Source organism: Mytilus trossulus, chromosome 2 (genome assembly GCF_036588685.1).
Source record: "Mytilus trossulus isolate FHL-02 chromosome 2, PNRI_Mtr1.1.1.hap1, whole genome shotgun sequence".
Taxonomy (NCBI): domain Eukaryota; kingdom Metazoa; phylum Mollusca; class Bivalvia; order Mytilida; family Mytilidae; genus Mytilus; species Mytilus trossulus.
In genome coordinates this window covers 92,459,350-92,485,478 of record NC_086374.1, presented here as the reverse complement: position 1 = coordinate 92,485,478, position 26,129 = coordinate 92,459,350, and the positions used below count along the sequence as shown (strand labels likewise).

General features: G+C 31.2%; 1 protein-coding gene across 1 annotated transcript; it reads right to left on the bottom strand.

Annotated features, from left to right (window-relative positions):
• Nucleotides 1-14,500: 14,500 nt before the first annotated feature.
• Nucleotides 14,501-25,812, bottom strand: LOC134708371 (inactive protein tyrosine kinase pTKL-like). Its single transcript, XM_063568847.1, has 3 exons — nucleotides 25,751-25,812; nucleotides 17,486-17,670; nucleotides 14,501-15,558 (listed from the first exon to the last, which is right to left on the bottom strand). The coding sequence occupies exons 1-3, from the start codon at nucleotides 25,805-25,807 to the stop codon at nucleotides 14,877-14,879; spliced, it is 924 nt and encodes a 307-aa protein (XP_063424917.1). The 5' UTR covers nucleotides 25,808-25,812; the 3' UTR covers nucleotides 14,501-14,876.
• Between the last annotated feature and the right edge of the window lie 317 nt (nucleotides 25,813-26,129).

Genomic DNA, 26,129 nt, shown 5'->3' with positions numbered 1-26,129 from the left:
TGATATACAGCCGTCATACTTTTTTGACTTGGTAGATACATTGGTATAGTGGTGTAAATGTGTGACGTGTTTGCTCAGCAAGTCGGACAAAACTTGCAAACTGTATGTAAAGTTTCGCAAAGTTCAACAGTTCAACAGGCAGGCCATCCGGGATGATGGTCGGGAAAATTTGGTATGACACTGGAAAATTGGATAGGGACAGAATAGGGGGGTGAATTGAGGAATAAAAACAACTTAAAAATAATGTACATTGTCAGAAATACAAAATATAAAATTTACTTGACGCTACGCACTAAGAAAACAGTGGAAAGCTCGGCGAGTCTCGCATTTCGTCGTTTTTCTAAAGCTCGTACGAATAAATTTTATATGTTCCGGCAATGTACATATAATAGTATATTTATCCACACAAAGAAATAAAACACTTCTTTTACATGTATATACTCGTTTACTTGTTCTAAAAACAATTTTTCAACTCCCCGGGCCTTTTCCGATGCATAGTATGTGAGCAATATGCCCCTCAGGGCCCGGCCAAAAGGTAACTAGGTTAATTGTCTTTCAGTCACTGGTTTTGTCTCCTAACTCGTACATGTACATTATTTCGAACTCAAAACACACAAAAAAAAACAAAAAACACAAAAGCACCGAATATCCATGCAAACGTAAATTAACATGAATATAAAATGACTAAATCTAAACAATTTCAAGAAATTAAAATAAAGTGACAACGCCATGGCTAAAAATAAAAAAAGACAAACGTTTTGTACCAAAACACACATATGTCGGTTAGTCAATTTTCCATCAATAATCGTTTCACATAATTGTAACCGAATTTTGCCAGTATGAAAAAAATTTAGTTTTTTTTACAAATTCGTTGAATTTTACAATATTTATTATTTCAGGTATTAAGTTTAAACAAATATTTGATACAGACAACTCTGACTTTACTTATTTCCATTGCATAAGAGTTATACAACAATGGAGCTAAATTTTCCAACCAAAAGACATATAGTTTACGAAGGAATATAAAAGAGACAATAACTGTTTGTGCATTTTCTCGTGGTCAATTCATCGAACATAACTAGTTATCAAGGGTACAATGATTACAATGTTTATATTCCAGACGTGCGTTTCGTCTGCACAAGACTCATCAGTGACGCAGTTATAAAGCAAAAGAAGTACAAAGTTCAAGAGCATTGAGGAACCAAACTTCCAAAATCATTGTGCCAAATACGGCTAAGGTAAACTATTCCTTGGATAAGAAAATCCTTAGTTTTTCGAATAATCTATGTTTTCTAACAGGAAATTTTATATTTAAAAAAGATGATGTGGTATGATTGCCAATGAGACAACTATCCACAAAAGACCAAAATGACACAAACATTTTATTAACAACTATAGATCACCGTACGGCGTTCAACAATAAGCAAAGCCTATACTGCATAGTCAACCATAAAAGGCCCCGATGAGACAATGTAAAACAATTCAAACGAGAAAACTAACGGCCTTATTTATGTAAAAAAATGAACAAAAAACAAATATGTAACACATAAACAAACGACAACCAATGAATTACAGGCTCCTGACTTGGGACAGGCACATACATAAATAATGTGGCGGGAATAAACATGTTAGCGGGATCCCAACCCTCCCCCTAACCTGGGACAGTGGTATAACAGAACAACATAAGAACGAACTATAAGAATCAGTTGAAAAAGGCTTAACTCATCAGATTGACAAAAAATATGTTTTTTTAGTTTTAGTGTATTCCTATTAGTCCTTTCACCATATTTGGTTAAGTGTATTTGAACTGATATATCATCCTTCTTATACAAGTAAGAAATAGACCAACATGGGGGTTTAGGACGTGAAACCTTGAACTTGTATGACAATGTCATCATAACACTACTCAATAGGAAATGGTTGTGTAGAACTCATTTTGCACTAAATTACGGTACAATAACAATTAGTACAATAAAGGTAATAATACACAAAAAAAAACGGACCCCCCCCCCCTAAAAAAAAAAAAAGAAAAAAAAAATCAAACAAACAAACATGGCCGTTAGTTTACCTAGAAAAGCATTTGTTTTTGTTTTTTAACATTTGTTTTTTATTTTATTTTCATAATAACAATAAACCCTTTGCATTGAAATGTATGATTGCAGTGATAAAGTTCTCATAAAAAGAATCATGCCATGAGTAAGAAACATACATTATTGTCTTTAGTTATATGACAGTCTTTTTTTTCTGCGTTAAATTTCCTATACAGACACAACGATCAAAATCGTTCTGTATTCTCCGAAGTTTTGTACCATAATCTTGTTTTCTATGATGTTTGTACCGTTCTGGTAACTCTGTTATTCTTTACCGTACTGTAGACTCTGATGTTTAGTAATGCCCGGCATACTATGATGCTTTGTACCGTTCTTTGATACTTTGTACCGTTCTGTAACGTGTTTTGTAACCGATACATTGACGTTACTGATCATCTTAGTTTTTAAATAACATTAAACTCAATAAAGTTTATGTCAGTAGAAGTAATTAGCATTATTTAGTTCTTTTCCAGTGCAGAAGCTAGATGTTTCATAGCTTATTGTATCAGTGTATTCTCGTTCTGGAATCGATATTCTTAGTTGAGACTCAGCAAATATGTCGTCTTGAATTTGGTGACCCAAGGACATCTCCCTTGCATTATCTGATCCAAAGCTTTTAATGGCTGGAAGCACAATAGACATTCTACCCAAGTTAACAATCTTTCGGTTATCAGTCTAGTAGCTGATGTTCATTATGTTAAGCTGCAATAAAACCAGTTTTATATACTATCTTTGTTATATAAGTGATAATTACCGCATCAGCTTTCGTCCCTTGACGTCAGTTCTGATATTTATAATTCATTTATCTTTTAAGATTTATCTTTTCAAAGTGCATCCAAATGATATAAATAGGCACATGCTATTTATTTATTACAATTTATTGTCCTCAGAATAAATATGGATTGTGTAAACTAAAATATAATTTGAAATACATAAAATATTATCAAAAATAACTGTTCTTTTTATGTTTTCAGTTTTACACGCGAAACTCAACTTACAAGTTTACGACAATTGGGACAATTTTTCTTTCCATATAGTTTTTCCCCTTTTTGGATGGTGATGTGCAACGTTTTATGGTGTTTCTGTATAACAACTGGTCGCTATGCTCGTGTCTGTGGTGAAGTTTAGGGTTTCCAGAACCGTAATCTATAAATCGAAGTTGAAATATGAAGTCAGGGATTTCATAACCACAAGTTACTTGAAAACGCCAATACATTTTTCCATAGATACACAGATTTGGTTTGCACGTTTGGATGTGCCTGTAGAACACTTATGTAAAATGGAATAGCACATTCCCTGTTTGACAGGAATGATGTTACCGAAACCTGTAACTTTGATATGATCTGGGTAAAGTTATCAATCTATTATATAAACTTATTGTAAAAGGAATCCATTTTTACACATGGAATGGTTAATGCATTCAAAAACATTAAAAATTAATCACTAACAGTTTATAGGCATCATCAGCCCAGTAGTCAACATTTCGGTGTTGACATGAATAACAATAATGTGGTCATTTTTATAAATTTCCTGTTTACAAAACATTGACTTTTACAAAAAACTAAGGATTTTCTTATCCCAGGCATATATTACCTTAGCCGTATCTGGCACAACTTTTGGGAATTTTGGATCCTCAATGCTCTTCAACTTTGTACTTGTTTGGCTTTATAAATATCTTGATATGAGCGTCACTGATGAGTCTTATGTAGACGAAACGCGCGTCTGGCGTACTAGTGGAAGATACATGTATTAGCAGGCAACATCGAGGGAATTGTGCAAATGATGATACAAGCATGAAAATTACCACAAAGCAACAAGCCTATTCAGTTGCAATGTGGTTAATACGAGAGAAACATCAATAGTAACGGCAGATCAGCCACTTTTGGTAATGGCTATTCAGTGGGAATGGCCTGATTTGTACAGAGAAGATAAGTTTATCGTCATGTGAGGTGGATTGCACATTGAAATGACTTGTTATAAAATTCTGGGTGATATATAACTTGATAGTAGATGGACATGTGTTCTCACTAAAACCAATATTGCAACACCTAGAACGGCATATTCTTTGTATGTATGTTCAAATGTACCTAGGACTAGACACGCGCATCAGATAACTCTATGTGTTTAGCTTGAATGATATATATCGGCTTAAGAAAGCTAAATACAGAATTTACGATCATGTCATGACTCTGTGACGTTCAATGATTTGATAGACTGGTGTAAGAAAATATAGTCATCTCAACCACCGTTTAATTCCTGGAGTTTAATTATAAAATAAGATCTTCTTGTGAATTTGGTAGTATGCTCATTTCATGAGTCAGATTTTGTACAAACAATCCATATAAAGCATGATACCGTATTTATCTAGGTCTTGATTGTGTGTATTATTCTCGATCGTTACCGACCTTCTCCGAAATGTGGCTTCCCTTCTCTTACATCACCCACAGGTGGCAATTGATTTTGAAAATGATAATGTCACTGTACGTAAGACCAGCAAATATTTTCCCTTTAGCACAATTGATCAGGCAAAAATTTCGTTACTGAAAAGAGAGGGGAAAGTAACACGGATTCCTGCACTGTCCTGTATAAAACTCCTAAAACTGGTGCACATAAAGCGATGTACGCGATGAAACGTTAACAATATAGAATGATGATCACACGAAGAATACATGGTGAATTAGTTCCAGAACACATCACGCGTTTTAAATTGTGATACAAGGCAATATCACCCTTGTGGACACTATAAAACCAATATGCTTTAAACGATTTTAACCACATTTTGGTATATTGTTCCTCTTGTAATGATCTGACATTTTTTACGTTCAAGACCAAAAGTCAAGGTCATGCAGATGAACTTGTTTTTTCTCCTTGAAATAGCATAATACACAGGAAATTGGTTGCTAATTTTTTTACCTGCTGGTTCTAAAAACATTATTAAAGGTATTTCCAGTTACTGAATGTTTTGGTTGATTTCTAATAAAATAGTTTATGTATCAAATATGCATATTCAATTTACCATTTTCTGCATTTGTCATATACAAATATAGTGTCCATATTTGTCTGCAATATGTTGCATACGAGGGTATGCCCCGCTCGGCATTGCCTTGTTTGAACTGTAAAATGTGTGCACTAGTCTGAATAATCACCCATAATTATGGTCATGTTTTCTGATCTATTTAAAGGTAAGGTAATGGGTTCGTTGATCCCTTAATTTGTATTCAAAAAGAGCTCTTTCAAGGAGAATATCATATTAATATAGACAAAAGGAAGGATGTGGGGAAAGCAACAAATGCGGCAAAATATGACATATAGAAAACAAAATGGTTATGGAGTAAACATTCGTGTGACAACAACTCAGACGATACATAAAAAATCAGAATAATGAAGAAAAAGTTGGTTTCCTTATATACGTGTACCTGCAGTGTTGGTGTACGAGGCGCGTTTATGATTTTCATTATGTTACTTGATAAGAAAAATTGACTAAAAATAATATTTTACTTGTAAAAGTAAATCCTGAGCCAGTAATAGCTGCTCTTCTTGTTCCATTTTGAATTAATAGAACCAACGCTTTCGCCTTTCTTGTTCTCATAGAATCATATGATATGAGCTCCATGTTTTGTGAACGTCTTTCTTAACTGTCGTATTATACTGACCAGTGCATATCGCGCATGACACTTTAAATGTATTTTAGCGCGAAAATTAATTTACATTTAGCTGAATTAATTACCGTCGTAGTTCCATCTTGTCGCCTTCGTACTTTTATTCGATGGCAACACGACGGGATAACGAGGGCTTCACGAAGTCGTATTGCCACAATAAGACCTTCAGGTAGCTTCGTGATTCAATCGTGTCAACATCGTAATGTCAAAACTGCCCGATGGAAACGATGGAAACACGAATGCAATACGATGTTCAAAGATGCATTCCCGATGACATTACGATGGTGAGGATGGTGATACGAACCCAATACGAACCCTCAACATCGGACGCACCTTCGGGGATTTTTTAACATGTTAAAAAATTTAGAACGAATTAATATTAAACACGCCACGACTCAAACTAACATGACAACCATAACATCAAAGTAGTTCATAAGACAAGTTTATGTAATAAACTGTTATCACAGATATATGTCTCGCCTTTTTGTAATTTTGATTATGCAAATGTTGAAATCAAAATAGCAATACTTTTAATATCTTACCCAAGTTAGGAAAATATTCAAATTCAATGAACCATGACAGAGTAACAGGCTAAACAATCTGCATGTAAATGAGGTGTGCCAATGTTTATACAACTGCATACCAAATACCATCATGACTATTGACTTTTATTAGTCGTTCCCAAATCTGAATACAAACATTAGCTAGTAAACTACAGAAAAGTCAATAAGAGGGGTTGGAGCTATATAATTTTCATGGAAACAATACTTGCAAATGATAACAGATTTGCATATTAAATATCATGTTGACTTAACATTTTATTTAGCAGTTCATCTTAGACTGATATAATCACAAACTAATACTAAGTACATGTTAACTAAGATAAGTTTCAAAGTCATTAGACTGTGATTGAGGGGCAAGGCCAAATATTCTCCATGGAAATGAGATGTGCCAATGGTTATACAACTGAATACCAATAAACATTGTCTTCCACTAATGGTTCCTCTTGTATTGACCTAATAACAAACTAATAAATCATAACTCAGAAAATTTTCAAAATCAATAGACTAAGGGGGCGGAGCTTAATTATCTCCATGGAAATGAGATATGCCAATGCTTTCACAACTGCATACCAAGTAATCTTGACCTACCACTTTTGGTTCCCCATGAACTAGACCTAATCACAAACTTATACATTGTTGATGCAACCGCCATCGCAGACGCCGCAAACAGCATACCTGTCTTGATTTTTGATTCCGTCAAGGCAAGACACAAACCAGTCTGCATCACACAGTCCATATGAAAAATCATATGTACGATATGTAAAAACACAACAAAACAAACATTTTAATCTTTGCATTGATAAAAACGTTCAAAAAACTGTTGAAAACATGTATGTCATGATTGCCAATACGTCATGCCTATTGAAAAAAAAGGGAGCATATATGATGATCAACTGAATGTCTGAAATCAAAAGTAAACAGAAACCGATGTGGTTGTTACACTAGTGACATATTTGTTCAATGCTTTAACCTGATGATATTTTATGAACCAATTACAATTACATATTGTTTTGTACCACTACACACTTCTGTAAGTAAGTCACTAATATTCAAACACAATTTATTTGACATAATTATAACCGATGTAGGCAATTCTCAAATGACGTTCATTTTTACAAAATAGTTATTTTATTTTTAAATTTGTTATTTCAGATTCTTTATAAGGTGTGAACATATGATCTATATAATGGTCAAAGATAATTGAGACCCCCTCCAACAAAATATCCTACTTTAATTTAATCTGTCCTGTCATCATTGTGGTGGGAATTAAAGAAATGAAACGACATTTTCAAACTATTGAAAGAAATATCAAATGGATGATAACCAGTTGTATAGAAATTATTAATTCATTAGCCTTATCATTTTTTTGTTAAAAAAAATCTCTAAATAATTTGAATAAAAGTTAAAGCATAAATTTTGTATTTTTTTAAAAAGTTGCATGTTACGGACGATTTAGGATGAGTCGGCATTATGTTAAACATAATTGAAAAGTTTAATTTTAATTGGATTCACATGTTTTGTTATTATGATTAGATAAGATAAGACAATTTTTATTACCAATCAAGGTGCCCAAAATTTGAGCTACATGTACACAATCAAATGAATTACAAAATAAAGCACAGAAAATGATTAGAATGATTAAAAGTACAAAAACATGAATACACATTCACACTATGTTACCTGAATATAAACCAAGTTATTGACAAAACATAAAGTTAAACATGGTGCCACTGTGAACTGGAGAAATTACTTAATTCTTTTAGTTCTAGGTCTATAGGAGACAACCCCTGATTGATTTTATTACATATATATGGAAAAAGTTACGGATCAAATCTGCTCTAACATCGTGAATTGATTTTCTAGGCACATATACATATATATATATATATATATATTGTTATAATAAAACACCCATGCATGATAGGACCCAACACCATTTTAGTTTTCGATATGAGTTTTGAACAGCGGTATACTACTGTTGCCTTTATTCGGCAATTAAGCTTGGGATATTGATGGTCTTTTATAGATGCTTTTTGGAATATAATCAAATATAAAAATTATTCATATATATATTGATACAGTATTGCATTTGGTGTATATCTTCTGCCGTATCATCATTTTTTGCTTTTTTTTATATTAATCAGGACTCAGGAGTAATTAATAAAAAAAAATATTCAAAAATCCCCCCTAAATTGTTTTAACCCCCATTTAAGTCATTACCTCAAAACTCATTCCCAGCTTTCCTTTTGTAGTATAGTATATTGCATTACAATTTCAGAGATTTCTATACACTTTATCACAAGTTATTGTCATGAAACCAGCAAATGCTTTTTTTGGCCCCTATGTGGACCCTAACTTCTAAACCTTTAGGGCAATTTTACTTATTGTAAATTGTTGAAACAAAAGAATACTTGTTACAAGTTATGTTGATTTTTTGTAAACTTCTTAGCTAAAAGCCTGTTTTACACAATTATATAGTCATGGCCGCAAGGATCCGGATTTTTTTTCACCTAATTTCGGTTATGTTACATAACTTAAAAGTTGGTGCCCCTTTTAAAAAAAATATTGTCAAAATCCTATAACTACGGTCCGCAAATAGTAGAAAAATGACCCGTTAGAGCTATGCATGAGTATGCTCATACTCGTAGTATCACCGAACTTGTTTCACTGTTGAATCACATTTACTTCATGATTTATCCTTCCATTTTCCAAAAATCGATCAACAGAAATTAAGGGAAGGTAACAGTTTAAAATTGAAATGATTTTAATGGCTCAAAACGATAATTTTCTCTGTCATCGTTTAAGTTTCTTTCGATTCTGAAGTCGAAATTCCATTATGGGTTTAAACACTGCACATATGTTGTATTGGATTGCGAGATCCAAGTACATCTTCCGTACAATCTCAGCACGAAAACTATTGGTGGTTGAAAGTACAATAGACATTCTAGCTATGTTATTCAATGTTCAGTAATTTTCTATCAGTCTAGCATGTTATATTTATTATCTTATGCTGCAATAAAGGCACTTTGTAAAATAAGTGGTAATTAAATCTAAAAATTGTATCAGTTTTTGTCTCTGACGTCAGTTCTGATTTTCATATATCTTATAACACCCTTGAAAGTGTTTTAAATTGATATACATAATCACATCATATTATATTTTTCCGATTTATTGTCCTTAAATAAAAATAAGAATCGTGTGAGGCATCATATTAAACCACTCTATAGAGTTTGATTCACCAAAGACACTTTTAAATTAATAACGGAAAATACTATATAAATGTGTATTACATGTAGAACAAGTATTTACCTGTGAGATTAAGAAATTGAAACGATAATTCCAACTTATTTGGTTTGAAAATGTTTGTTGTTTCTGTGTTTTTTGTTTTGTTTGTTTACGAAATAAGCTTGCAATTAAAAAAGAGATGTGGTATGATTGCTAATGAGACAATTCTCTTCAAGAGAGTAAATGATACAGAGATTAAAAGCTGTAATTCACTGTATGGTTTTCAACAATGAGCGAATCCCATATCGTATAGTCAGCTGAAGGATGCCTGGAAATCACAAAATGTGAAACAATTCAAACTCGAAAACTCACGGCCTAATTAATGTACAAAGAACAATCATGAAATAAATATATATAAACCAGTTAAACAGCAACGAATGATAACCTCTGAATCACCTGCTCCTCAGATGGGACAGGCATATACTTACAGAATGCAAACTAATTACTAGTTTCTATTTAGTTTAGATTGCCTTTTAAAACTGCCTTTGAAAAACAATTTCATAAACATATTCATATTCACGTATGAAAAGTTAAAATATACGATGAACAAATAAAACTCCAAGATAAAAGGTTGATTGTTGAATACTGTAACCCGATTCATCAAACAAGCAAAACTTTATATTGTTTTGTACCAATACACACGTCTGTAACTTAGTCACTATTCATTTCAACGTCAATCTTTAGACATGACTATTACCGAAATCGGCCGTTATAAAAGGACGATGATTTTTAGTCATAATATTGAACTTTTTGATATTTCTTATACCAGATTTTTAATCAGGTGTGAAAATATGATCCATATATTGGTTAGAGATAATTGATACCCCCTTCAACAAAATATCATCACCCCCTGATTTATTCTGTCACTTCATCATTGCAGGGAAAATACAATAAATGGAAGGGTACTTTTTAACTATAAGTTTATTAACCCCCTCATTGTTCAAAATACTCTTAAAATAATTTGAATAAAAGTCTGATTTCAAACTTTGTAGAGCTTTGAAAAATTCTTTATATATTTTTACAGTAATTTAGACTAAAGGTAAATATTATGTTGTCTCCTTTTTTTGGATGGGTGTTTTGATTATACAGAGTATGCTTTACTATGGAAATACATAAAAAGGTTCACATTTGACTTTTGCTTTGCTTTGCGTTTATTTGGTTTCACATGTTCTGTTTATGTTTTTTTTTGTGTGTGTGTCAAATCAGTCTTCATTACTATTACAATTATAACTAGTTTGTGTATAGCAAAAATCGCATTTGAAACTACTAATTTATGGTAGTTAAATAACCAGGTGTTCAGCACGTAAAAGCTTTGAATTTAAATGACACTCTTCACACAAAATACTTTAAGGGACACAGTTGTGTAAAAACAAATCTGAAATACACAAGAGCATTACTTTCACAATAACAAACAGGGAAAAAGACCCACCAAAACAGAAAGAAACATTGCAATAGACTTTACATAGATAAATTCAGCCGTATAAGAAAAGCAAAATGAGAATGTTAAATTAATGTATGCCTTTTTGTGCTTCTTTGTTACATTTGTTGTTTATGTAGAGATATTAAGATGATAACACAATATTGACTGTTGTACCCCTATTTTTGACATTTTTACTCTTTGAGTATGTTTGTTTTGTTCATGCATCGTTGACAATTTAATGGAATTTGATGCGACTGTCATATAAGTGAGAGGTTTAGCTAGCTATAAAACCAGGTTCAATCCACCATTTTCTACATTAGAAAATGCCTGTACCAAGTCAGGAATATGACAGTTGTTACCCATTCGTTTGATGTGTTTGGACTTTTGATTTTGCCTTTTGATTTTTGATTTTCCTTTTTGAATTTTCCTCGGAGTTCGGTTTTTTTGTGTTTTTACTTTTTTCTTTACAATAATAAAACCAGTTTTTAAGTATTCGTTTTTATTCTTATATCGATAATAAATCATGAGCATTAAGTTGAAACAAATAGGTGCACACAAAAAAATATTACGTCAAAAGTAAGAATCTACATGATTATCTTTAAATATTTTCCAAAAGTCATATTCTCTACCCATAACTCCCGATAGAAATTCAAAATTGTCCCGTTTTCTCTGATGTGTTGTACAGTTCTGTTTACTTTGATGTTTTGTACCGTCCAGTAAGATGTGCTTTTGTGTACCATCCTCTATACTCTGATGTTTTGTACTGGTCGGTTTACTCTGTTGGTTTGTACATCCTTGTATACTCTGGAGTTCAGTTCTGTCCTGTTAACTCTGATGTTTAGTAACGTTTTGCTTACTTTGATATTTAGTAACGACTTGTTTACCCTGATGTTAATGAACGTCCTGTTAACTCTGATGTTAAGTAACGTCCTGTTAACTCTGATGTTACACATCTAATCTGTGTTCTTTACAATCAACTGTATATTTCGATTACTGCAAATCTATCAAATGGACGTCATAAGATCTTCAGTCGAAGTTATCGATGTTTTGTTTTTTTCTACTGCAGAAACTAAACATTTCAGACCTCATTGTGTATGCATATTCTCCTCCAGGAATCGATGACCATTGTTTGGACACAACACATGTGTCGCTCTTAATTTGGTGACTCACGGACATCTCCATTGCAATACCAGCTCCAAAGCTACATGTTGTTGGTAGAACAATAGACATTTTTGATAAGTTCCTTAACTTATGATCATGATAAGCTAGTAACAGTTTAGATGCTTGTTTGTGTTGTGATAACCTGCAATCAAGCTTTATATACCATTTTTGTGAGAAAAAAGTGATAATTATATTAGGTTAATGTATCAGTTTTCGTCTTTGACGTCAGTCCTGATATAAATAATTTGTACATTTTATGACACCTTTCAAAGTGCATTTAATTTAGATATATAACCCCATGATATTTCATTATTACAATTTGTTATTCTCAAAATAAATATAAAGATTGTGTAAACCATACAACTTAACAATTTTATAGAGTTTTATTTCACCTAGAAATCTGTAAATTGAAAACTAAAATGAAACGGGGAAATACATTTAGATACTATTATTGCTAGTGAAAGTGTAATATTTTATGTATACCTTATGCTGTAATATATGTACCATATAAGTAATACACATTTGGACTATATCCTAAACTGTTATTACAAGTGACAAACTTTGCTAGCTATAAATCCAGGGTAAATTGATCATTTTCTACAAAAGGAAATGCCTGTACCAAGTTCGGTATAAGATAGTTGTTTTCAATTCGTTTGATGGGTTTGATCATTTGGTTTTGCCATTTCATAACGGACTTTCCGATTCGATATTTTCTTTGGTGATGTATTTTTTTTACTGTAAGACCACAGACGTTATCACTACAAACCAGTAAAGTCTGAAATGGCCTATTTCTGTACTCGACTGTACTGATTTTTACTCGACTAGTCTGAATTGGTCTGAATTGTACTTGAAAGTACTCGACCACAGTCTCAACCATACTTAACTGTACTGATTTGTACTAAACCCTTATTTTTGCCATTGAAAACAGTCTGATCTTGTACTCGACCAGTCTGAAACAGTCTGAACCCATTCTCGACCTGTACTCGACCTATTTTTTTCAGTCTGAACCATACTCGACCAAAGTCTGAACAATACTCGACCAGTCTGAACCATACTCGACCACAAAACCCTACTTATATTAATTTTAACTGTTTACTAATATAAATTAAAAATTACTTAAATTATTTTAGATTGAGTTTCATCCCTTTGCATCAAAAAATGTCATACCTTAATCATAAGTAAAAACAAAACATTTTCAAATAAATAATGATTTTATTATACAAGATATTTTAACAAAAATACATGAATGTTATGCAGAAATTAAAATGTCATTAATATGTAGGATTTGATGAAATGCAAATATATACATAATACATGTAATATGTAAAAGCTATACTATTAAAGTAATACTCAGAGTGATATTTCTGGCAGTAACATGTTCTGTATCATATAAATTTATAAACATGCATGTAAATATCTCCCACATTTCAAGAATTAAAAGTATGTTAATGACAGATTAATTTATCAATTGACATTTCTGTTTTGAATATTAAAAATATTTTGATAAATAGTGTATACTAGTATAATATATACTAAATAGAGAATGGAATAGACATTGTTTAAATATTATACACACACACATACATACACACTTTTTGGCTGAAAGTACGGAATATTTTGTTTTTATGTTAAATATATACATACATATACATGATATTTATTGAAGAGAATGGAAATGACATTCAGTTTATATACATTGTTTATATACACACACACATACATTCATACACACATATTGGCTGAAACGTATGTAATATTGTGTTTTATATGAAATGAATATATATACATGATCTTTATTACAGAGAATGAATTAATTGTTGTTGGTTGCTTTACCCAGAATTAGCACAACAAGGGAATAAGAAGAAAATGGAACTGATTTTCAGTTTATATACATATATATATATTTATGAATAGAGAAATAATTTGACATTGTGTGTTGTACACACACACCTATAATATATTGTGTATTTAACACACACACCTATAAAATACTGACAAAAATGTTTACCTCACAACATATTTTCAATTTCATATTTAAAAAAGAACTTTCTTTAAAATAAACAGTTAATAAACTAAACATGAAATTTAATTTATAGATTATTTTCTGCATTTATTTAAATTTATCAGTTTTATTCACTACAAAAAATGGTGCAAAAGTACTAATCCATTCAGTTATGAGACATGTTAGACACTTTTTCAAAAGGAAAAATTAGCTGTTTCCACTTAATTCCTCTTTATTTGAAATAAAAATCAATACCCAACTCTTCCTAATTGTGTATTCTCCCCCCCCCCCTCAAAATAGTGAACATGAAACCAGTATTTGACAAATAAATTCCTATATATATTGAATAACATGTCTAATTACTAGACGAAATGCTATTAAGGTGGTTCCTAACTTTAGAGGGAGATAACTCGGTAAAGTAAGCTAAACGTTTTAATTACGTTGTGTTGTAAAAGGAATATTAAGCTTCTCAATGATTGGAAGACAATATAGACACGACATGTAAATTTCAGTAAAAATCCTATATATATACCAAATATTAAAGTCAAGGATGATGAAAAAAATTGGTAAATTGACTTTTCAGGAGGAAAAATTGGACAGACAGATTTGTTCCCTTGGCATTTCTAGGAGGGGACTAACAAATTACATATATATATATATATACATTCTCAACAATACAATATGATTATTTAAATTCTAAAAAAGTTTGGATAGTTTTTCTTTGATGACCTGGTGGTGTTCTTGGCTATAGTCTGTCTTTCCTAATGAATAAAAAATGGAATTGATGTGGACACTGTCTTTGTAATTTACATTTGATGAAAGCATCCAACTTGTAAGTCCCTTTGAAGTTTTTTTCAAATAATGAATGTCCACTTTGGTCTTCCAGACTTTTTTTACTTCAGCATAGTCACAGTGTGTTTTTGAATTTGCAATACAAACAACATCTTTGATCTTAAACATGACACCATTAGCTGTTTTGAATACCTTCTCGGTTATCTTTGGTGACCCTGAGGACATGGTGACTGATGAAGATCTAGACGGAGTCGGAGAAGCAATTGGTGTGATGGCAGGAGAGACAATAGGTGTGACGGCAGGAGAAATAATAGGAGTGACGGCAGGAGAAATACTTGGTGTGACGGTAGGAGACACAATAGGTGTGACGTCAGGAGACACAATAGGTGTGGCAGCAGGAGACACAATAGGTGTGGCAGCAGGAGACACAATAGGTGTGTTGATAGGAGAAACTGAAGTTGACACAGGTGAGTTTTCTGTGTTTTTGGTTTGTTTTGTTGCTGGCTCATTTATAAACGGTAGACCACGCTTCACAGCTGCAGATTGGCATTTCTTTACACTCACCCCATTCATTTGTGCAAGATTTCTACAAAAATAAATAAATAAATTAACTTTTTTTTACCTTCATGGATCATGCATGCAATCGTTCGAGTTAGAATCTAATACATGTAGTTGTACAAGTAAGTACATATACATCTCATTAATGGCAATCATACCATACCTCATTTGTAGCTAAGAGGCAAATATATAATTACCCTCTGATATATAACGGATTTCTGTAAAGGAGTAGGTCCAGTAAGAGCCCTTTTTGGCCTCAAAATTTAGCTGTTTTACAAATTGATAAAATGTAAACTTTTAGTTATTTATTGAACAGTAGAGTGCTTCTGCTACATAAATTTTTGATTATACAATGAACATATATTGGGTGCAGTCACTACTGGGACCTTAAAGTCATGCTAAATTACTGAATTCTTCACAATTTTAGCATTTAAGTTAAATGTTAGATGGTTTTCATGTAAAACGAAAGTGGACGCATTCATGTTCATCCTTAATATTGAAATGGAAGTTGAATTTTATGATAATACATAACATAAATTAAGGTAGAGGATGAACAGGGATGCGGCCACTTTTGTTTTCGACAAAAACCATCCGAAAGGTGACATTTTCCGGCATATTTGGTTGATTTTTCATATTTGAGCTTGAACCAGATTGTTTTTAATGACGAATTCAGTTCAAATCTTTCACATAAACTTATTGATTCAAATGATATAGACACTTAAGTGTTTAAAAAAGTGGTCAAAATCTTTTGTCAGATGAACCTGAAATTTGAGGCCAAAATCGGTCCTTACTGGACCTACTCCTTCATTTATCAAAACCAAATTGTTCAATTAAAAAGCATGAGACTCTATTTGTAATAACATAACAGCTTTCATAATACTAGAGTATTTGAACTATTCATATATATTTTGAATTTCACATTTCACAAACATCAGCTGTGTATTGCGAAAGTCCAGTCTTTTCCATCTGTTACATCTTGATAATATCAATGTATTTTCCCATCAAAAAAAAAATTCTAGTTTCAGTTAAAAAAGGCAAAAATTTGTGACTGAGTGTTATAACTCATTAATGTGAGATCCAGTACCTTGTATTAGGTTAGGGTGAAGAGATATAATTTTCCTCTCAAGACAAGATATATAAAAAAGATGTGGTATGATTGCCAACGAGACAACTATCCACAAAAGACCAAAATGACACAAACATTAACAACTATAGGTCACCGTACCGCCTTCAACAATGAGCAAAGCCCAAACCGTATAGTCAGCTATAAAAGGCCCCGATAAGACAATGTAAAACAATTCAAACAAGAAAACTAACGGCCTCATTTAAGTAAAAAAATGAACGAAAATGAACGAAAAACAAATATGTAACACATTTATACAAACGACAACCACTGAATTACAGGCTCCTGACTTGGGACAGGCACATACAAAAATAATGCGGCGGGGTTAAACATGTTAGCCCTAACCTGGGACAGTGGTATAACAGTACAACATAAGAACGTACTATAAGAGACTGCTTATCAAGTTTATATCATGTTATATGGTACTGCCTAAATTATGAAAGAGGAATTAAAATATCCTCCATTCGTAAAGGAGTAAGGGCCGATTTTGGCTGTAAATTTCAGCCCAAAAAAACAGCCCATATGTATGTAGCAGAAGCATTCTACTTTCCAATAAATAACTAAAATTTAAATTTTAACAATTTTGTAAAAATGCTATATGTCATACTGGACTGACTCCTTTGACGAGTGAACATATGGTTAACTGTTTTTAATGAAAACTGTAAAAGAAACTTTCCTTTTATGCTTAGTTTTAATTCGAAATTTAAGGTGAAGAATAATAAAATTAGTATCTTTTGTAGGTTCAAATTTTTCTGATATAATACAAGTACCAGAACTTTTTTATTTTTACAAAGGTCAGCCCTTAGTCTATGAATGTTATAGAAAAACTTACTTTATTTTTTCATAACCCTGTTGGTTGTACATTCTCTTTTTAAGGCGGTATCTAACTTTTTCTCTTGTTGTGGGGGTGTCTTGCAGATCACCTAGGTACTGTATAATTGATGATATGGCCATCTCAAAACCCTGATCAGATGTGCTGTGAAACCTATTACTATGAGCTGTTCTAGTAATTTCTGCCTGCAAATAAATTGATCAATTTAGTTTCAATATTCTAGCTCTCTAAATTTGTTGCAATGAAAACAACTCTAGTTTTATTTAAATGAAACAGTTTTTTAGAATTAGTGACAATTTCAACCACTACTCCTCCAGTGCAAAATTGTAAAATGGCAACTCTGTGAACTAATAGTATGATTAAAAATCTGTATAAGGTCATTTTATATATATAGTTACAGAATTTCCTTTACTTGATATGTAATACAGCTACATATGAATTTGGAGACCAGTTGTGAGTGTATAACCCTTAAATAACATGAAAAGCAAGGGACCTGTGATTATTTAGTGGTTTTCCTCTTCAATACTCAACCCATCCCCTACACCACCTTAAATACCCCTCACATAATGATAACATATCTATATTTGATAGCTTCTGTTTTTGTTGAATATGTTTTAAATTTATCATGCAGACCCAATGTCAAATACTATATTTAGAATGTAGGACAGAAAGTCACACGACAAAAAGTCAGACAAAAAGTCACGGACAAAAAGTCACAGGACACAAAGTCACAATTCATTTTTCTGATTATTTTCTTTGAATAAAAAACGCTTAATTCTACAAAAACGTTTTTGCATTTTTCTTGAACTAATGTATATAAACCAATTTGTAAACAAAATTTATCAAAAAAATATCAAAGATGATCAAATAATTGTTAAAAAAAAACTAAATGTCAAAGTGGCTTGGCACTTAAATGGCTTCATGGTGCCAAGAAATCTTTCTTTTGCATGATTAAAATGAATAAATCTTCATTTTTCAAGTATTCTAAACTTTAATATGAATATATGTATTAAAAAGTAAATATTTTAAGATATTTCTCTTATATATTCAAACAACTGTCAACAAATTATTTGAGACTTTTTGTCCTTCCAAATTTGTGACTTTATGTCCTGTGACTTTTTGTCCTGTGACTTTCTGTCCGTTTACCTATATTTATACGCTGAAAAATCTAATTTTAAAACTTAAATGTATGCAAGTTGTACTGTAGATTCTAAACAGTTCTTACTTACATGACTTAGTATTCTTAAAATATACTCCAAATTATTACATTATAAAAAAATTGTAAGAGTTCAAAACCTGTTTAGTTAAGTTAAATATGGGATCAAAACTGGACGTAGGACTGTATGCCCTCAAAAGGGTCTGGATAGGGTTTACAGAATAGAGAATTACAGGCGAAGAGAGCAAATTAAAGGACTGAAAAAGATAGAATAAAAAATAGACAAAGATGGCAAATTTATAAGTAGAGATTAATCAGTTAAATATTGTACTAAAATATATAAAATAGAGAAAAGTTAGCAAAATAAATAAAATTTGAAGAACTTATTTTAAAAAATAAAGAATTTAAAATGAGGGGTCTCCCATGCAGACCTTCAGAGCAGATGGTTTCAAAATTTTCTATGAAGTTTGTTTTCTATGCAGCTTTATACGACTGCAAAGGTCGAACCCTGAACAGTTGGGGCAAGTATGGACACAACATTTAAGGTTGATACAGCTCTGAATTTTGATTGTGATGAATAAGTTGACACAACATAGGTTTCTGACACAGAATGAATGTGGTCTAAGAACTTAAACTTAAAAACTTTTAAATTGGACATTTACCTATTATGGTCCAATATCCAAAATCTAAATACATGGTCAGAATCAGCATATATATATATATATATATATATATCAGTCTAAAGATTTGCACAACAGTACTGATATAAGGTGTTATAAAACGCAAATGTTGTTATAAAATCGTGTTGACAAATATTTCTAGACGATCCGGTACATAGTAAATTTGCTGGTTGGTCCTTTTTATAGACTTTTATACTGACTCAGACGTACTTATATATATATATATATACAACCCCAAGAATTAAATTTTTGATGAAATCAAATAATATTCAATTTTAGAACCTTTAGACCTCAATGTGGACCAATTTGATAACCGAGCCCAAATATTAAAAACTAAATACATGGTAAGATTCAGCATATTGAAGAACCCCATACTATTTAAGTTTTGTTGAAATCAAACAAAGTTTAAATTTTGACCCTTTGGAGAATGTAGACTAATTTGAAAATGGGACAATATGGTACAATTGAATATTATACAATTACTGTCTTTTGATGAGGTAAAGATGTGGTTTTATTGACTTCTGAAAAACTGATATTCACTGAGGCCGACCTTCCTTTTGAAGTCATCTATAGACCTTATGTTAAAATTTCGTAGATTTCTGTTTACTTATACTTAAGTTATTGTGCAATTTCAATTTTTGCAGTCGTATAAAAATTATGATGATTTGTATTATAATATTGTGCTTAAGATTTGTTTCTAAAGTTGTTAATTTTTCTAGTGATAATGCATATTCATAAAAATTTCAGTGATTATATATTTTATACAGTCAGGGGTACTACTTGTAAAAGTTTTTTTAATTACTTAAAGAAGTAATATTAATATACTTATATAAGTAAATTTGTAGGATTCTTATACAAGTGAATTTTATTTACTGAAATTAGTAAAAAAAATATATTGGCCAAGTTATGTCCCTTAGACATTCAGATTTTTTTACTTGTAGAAGTAAAAAAGTCATCATATCTTCTTTTAAATAATGTCTAAATGAGGTAAAAAAATCAAAGAAATTATTTCAGTCGTTCTTTTGATCAGGGGTAAATTACAAAGTAATACCTCCTGTTCAAGACACACTAATTAAAAAGGGCACACCTGGTCAGAGAGTAATAAAATGTAATTAACATCCTGTGAAAATTAGATAACATGTTGTAAAACTTAAATTGCAAGGCCCTTTGAATAAGCTAGAAAAGTAATACACGAGTTTAAGGAAAAAGAGGATTTTCTTTTTACCTGTAAACAATACTGAGGTAATTAACTCTTGTTAAGTATTTCTTTTATCTCATGTCTTTAACTTGACAACAAAGTTCAGCAACCTTTTTCATTTTACATTTTAGCTTTATATAGAAGTAGGAAAGCTATGAGAATTATTTAATAACAAAAATCCTTGATTTCATAAATCAAGGGTGGCATTTTCAAAATTTATTTCATAGTTGCTATTATTCATATTTAAATTTCAAAAATTTACAATAAAACAACTGTTACAGTTGATGCATTATCAACTAGAATCAATTGTTCACGTAGATTTATACCTGAGTTTCAATTGGTGTTGAAAGGTTTCTAAATATCCATTCTAAATATTTTCAATCCCATCTTTAATATTTGAATGATGGGTAAAATTTCCAAATATTTTTGATGCACATTATGCAATGAAAACATGATCATGTATATGAATAGCTTTCAAAATTAGTTTAAATATTTTGGAAAAATATCACTAATTTTGAGAACTGCTCAGGTTTTTTATATTTATCAACACATTCAGTCTTATTTCAAAACTACACATCTTTAATAACTGTACCTCATTTATAATTGCATGTATGCTCTTTCTGTATATAAATTTTTGAAGAAATTGAAATTAAAACAAAATTTATAATAAAAGTCATAATGAAAAGAAACTACATTATAATAAATCTTGAGTTAATTTATACTTTTTTATATATATTCTGTTAATATTTGATAAAATAAATATATATTATTTACTTTTTTAATCTGCTTTAATTAAATCTAAACTGTCTCTCTGCATCATCAGTTTTGTTTCAGCCAATCAATTTGAACCTGAGCAATAAAAATATTCCAACTACTAATGAAAAGCTGTGGTCCATTTAAGTGGGTGGAGTCAGTATATTTCACCTTTAAGGGTTATATATAATAAAATCACCTGAGTAATTTTTCATAATCTTGAAGTAGTTTTTCCAATGACTTATTTTATTTTGTTGATTTTATTTGTGCATGTTCAATTTGAAAAAGATGTGAAAGATGTGAAAGAATTGTGTGGGTAAGTAAATTTTAAAGCTTGTTTTATTTCAATAGACAAGAGATATATATGTATATATTTGTCTCTGAATAGACTAAAAGGTCTAAAAAATTGTCTTAACTTAATCCTATCCACATAGAGAACATATAATACATATAATACAAATATATTGTATTATATTAAACATGTACAAAATGGTATAAGAAACTTTATATCTTATGGTTTTTGTTATGCATTCTTTCCCCTTGGACATATATCTTAGGTTAACAGAGTAAAAGTCACAAGGATAAAATTAAAATTTGTAAGGAAAAAATTATTAAAAAAGCAATTTAATAAATGTGGAAGAATAAATAAAACATTTGATAGGGAATATTGTTTTAATCATTTATGAACAAATGTAACAAAACAGTTTAATCAGTTCTTTTTTCTTTTTGTAATACCTTAATATCGATTGGAAACTATTACAAATTATGTTTGAATAAATTTTAAATATAATTTTTAGGGTTAAGGATGCCCAGACAGTAGATTTTTTACAGACATGTAAATAGTACTGGAAATTTATTAAATGCAATAAGCTAATTTTTAAGAAATCCACTACATCCTAAGATAAAAAGATGTTGAAAAACTCTGGCAGAAATGCACCCTGTCAAGGACGTATATTAGTTATGTTAGATATACGTCCCTGACCCTGTAAACTTAATATAATACATATATAGTCTTTATGATCTTAATAAAGCTTTAAGAGAAATAGTATTCAAAATTTCAATATTAAAATTTATATATATCAATTTACTACTTTTATTATACTTTTGTTATTTAATTTCCTTCAATGAATGTGTTTCAGTTGTTATCTGCTCTTTGGTCTGGTTGTAGTCTCCAGGGTTGTAACCCCCCCCCCCCATTTTTTGGGACAATCAATGCATTTGAATGGGAACATAGTCTGATAGCCAGTTCCCCTTTTCCTGTGTAAGAACTCCCCTTTTTAAAAACATGTATGGATCCAACACTGGTCTCTGTGACATATTCCCCATATCCATTCTAAATTCTATTTTTAAAATTGTTTCATATGTTTGCATTTCACGAGACAAATATTTTGATTTTTAAAAATTTTTTTTTTTAGTATAAATCAAAATAGAAAATTTCAGTTTTCATGGTTTTCATGGTTTTATGATGAATTTTTATGACATTTCATAAAAACTAAGACAATAATTCTTATTCTTATTGCCTGCCCTGAATATCTGCAGGCATATTGATTATCAACAAGAAGATTGAAAATTATACTTTAAAGTCCAAAATCTTCAATAAATGAACACTTAAAGCCATTAAAGATTATTTAGAACTGAAGTCTAACCTTAAACTAGGAATGAGTCTGAGAACACAAATGCCCTTGCTCATTATTTGCTAATTTTCAAATTTAAAAGGGGGCAAAACTTACAGATGATAAATGACTCACAACCTTAACTTGAACTGTAAGTCTCCATTTTGTGTTTTAAGGTAATTGTATGCTTTCATTATAATTTGGTTGAGAAAAACTTCAGCTACGCAGTGCAGTATCAAATTTTTTCCCCAATTAGTCCTATAAACAGGCAGATCCAGAAATTTTCATACAGGGGTCGGGCCCACCGACTGCCAAAGAGGGGCCCACTCCAATCATGCTTGAATGACTCTATATAATCAACCAATTTTTTTCCAAAAAGAGGGGGAGGCGACCCCCCGAAAAACCCTATAAATCCGGCTCTGGCCAGTTTAATAAGGGGTGTTACTCTATAATGGTAATTGACTTATTGCCAACATTTGAATATGTCTGCAAATTTTGGTTAAAAGCATTTAAATTAAAACCATTATGGGTCAAACTAAGCTCTTCAACTTGGTGCCTTGACTCACACCAAACAGCAAGCCATGAAGGGCATCACACATGATTATAGTGTAAAAGCATTTAAATGGAAAACCAAGTCTAAATTAATATAAAAATTGATCAAAATTTCAATATTGTGTTACTGTCATTATGGAATGATCATAACTAAAATAAATGTATTTTAAATTATTCAGTATTATCATATATACTTAAAAAACTGAAAACAACAGGCCCTTAATAAGATGTTGGCATAGCATGTTAAAACATAATAGAAGTGTTATTTAAAACTCCTTAAAAAAAAATCACTGTCTACCATATTCATGAATCATGGTTCATCTGCAAAATGGAAAGTTAGAACAATCTTTAATGTTATGGTTACTTTAAGTGAGTGGTATGCTTTAACACCCCTAAATAATTTGTAACAAGCAAAAAAATTCAATTCAATTTATTCACTAAGTTTTTAATCGTCAAACTGATACATAAAGCTCAATTGAGAATTTCTGTATTGTATCAATAAATTGTAATACAAGACTAACCCTTCCACATTCTGTATATATGTGTTTGTCAGGAGACTGATATACAGTTGTTGTTGTTTGTTAATAATGAACTTCATATTTGTTTTCTGTACAAAGATTAGGCTTAAAGTTTTCTCGTTTATTTTACAATGATATTTCGAGGGCCATTTATACCTATTTATGTGAAATCGTATGGCCTTTCCTCATTGTTGAAGGTCGTGCAGTGACATATAGCTGTCGATTTCTGTGAACTTTGGTCGCTAATGTGGAGAGTTGTCTCATTTGCAATCATATCACATCTTTTAAATACCTACATGAACAGTAGCTTAGGTCGTTAAGTTTTCTGAGTGGAATAATTTCACATTTTTTTTTTTTTGCATTCCTTTTATAAACATGTATTTAGCCTACTATCATTGACCATTGGATATGGCATTTTCTCTTTGAGGAAGACTGAATGGTTGTTAATGAATACTTACATTCACTTCATTTTAATTTTGTTGGATAGTTGTCTCATAATTGACAATTATACCAAATCTCTTTTTTTATGTTTGACAAGTGAGGGCCCTCATGGGGTTTTTGATTATGTGATTACTTGGCCGTTTTTTTAATGATAATTTGATTATTAAGCCAAATATTTCATGATTATTTGATTACCTAGGACTGTAGTTTTAGTTTATGATTATTTGATTACTAAAGATAAGCAAATATTTAATGATTATGTGATTATATTGGCAAAACAATGGTGATTATGTGATTACTAGGACCCCCACATGAGGGGCCTCACAAGTATATCCAGATATGATTAATGACTGCTAAGCAGTTTTCTAATGCAACAAAGTTTGTGACCATTATTTTGATTGGATAATGTCACTTTTTTACATGGGATCACTGCATTGACAATTGATGCTACAAAATGTATATGTAAGGTTTGGACTATCACAGAAGGCATATTTATGTAAGATTTGAAATAATTTTTATAAAAACAATGTGATACAAACATGATTTAACATGCTAACTAAATGAAGTGAATTGATTTGCACCATGTGAGATAACACTTTACCAGGTTACCAAACAGTTTAAAATTAGCATTGTTCAAATTACCAGGGGCGGATCCAGGATTTTCAGTTAGGGGGGGGGGCGCAATTTGGAGGTTGTTTTAGGTATAAGTATTGACATATTCTTCTAAAGGGGTGAAATGTAGATATTTTGAACTATTGTGTGGTAAAATTAGCGATAAATGAATGTTTCAAGCTGAAATCATGTTGATTCTGTTAAACTGACTGTTTTATTTACTTCAATTTGTCACGTTAAAAAGATTGAATGTTCTCTTCTGATACGTAAATATGTTGAAGTTAACCTATGCTTTGCAAATTTTAGGGGGGGGGGGGGGCGCCCGCCCCTGCCTAAATCAGCCCCTGATTACCAATAGTAAAAAAAACATATTTGCACAGACTAAGCATAGTTATACTAGATGGTTTGGATGGGGTCAAATAATAAAAGAGTTAAATGCCCTTAAAAAATGAAGATTAGAGAATTGAACGGGCCAAACAAATTAAGATCAGAGAAAAAATGTAAATTTTGGGAAGATTAGAGAATAAAGGGGTGAAAATTAAATGTTTACAGAATAACAGACCCCCTCCACCTTTCCACACTCTCTTTATCTTTGGGACAGGATTTCCATTTTTCCAAAGAACATTACTTTTTTATTTCAACTAGAATTTTCGTTTGAAATATGAACATATAAAATATACTAGAAATAACGTAACTTTGATCACCACAAAGGAATATGTGGATTAAAATGAATAATTCCTACTTTAGATCTTGTCACCTTATCCATGGAATCTATTTTACAAAATTTGTTGCATGTCATATTTGTCCTTTATTGGATACACAAATATGATTCAATGCGGCCCCTTATACAATGTAAGAGGATGTCGCTACTTTTTATAGTTTAATACAAACATCTTTACTTCTGAATGTTTGTTAAACCAATTGAACTATGAATAAGTGCTAATAATTATATTTACACGGTTAAAGATCCACATGTGAATAATTTAAAATTGCCAGAAAGCTTGACATGTTTATGCATGCACCCCATTTGCAGTACTGTTTTTATCTAGTCCCCCTTCATAAAAGAAATTGTTCTCTCCGGACTTACCTCCCTTAACACATGCCTATTTCAATAATACATG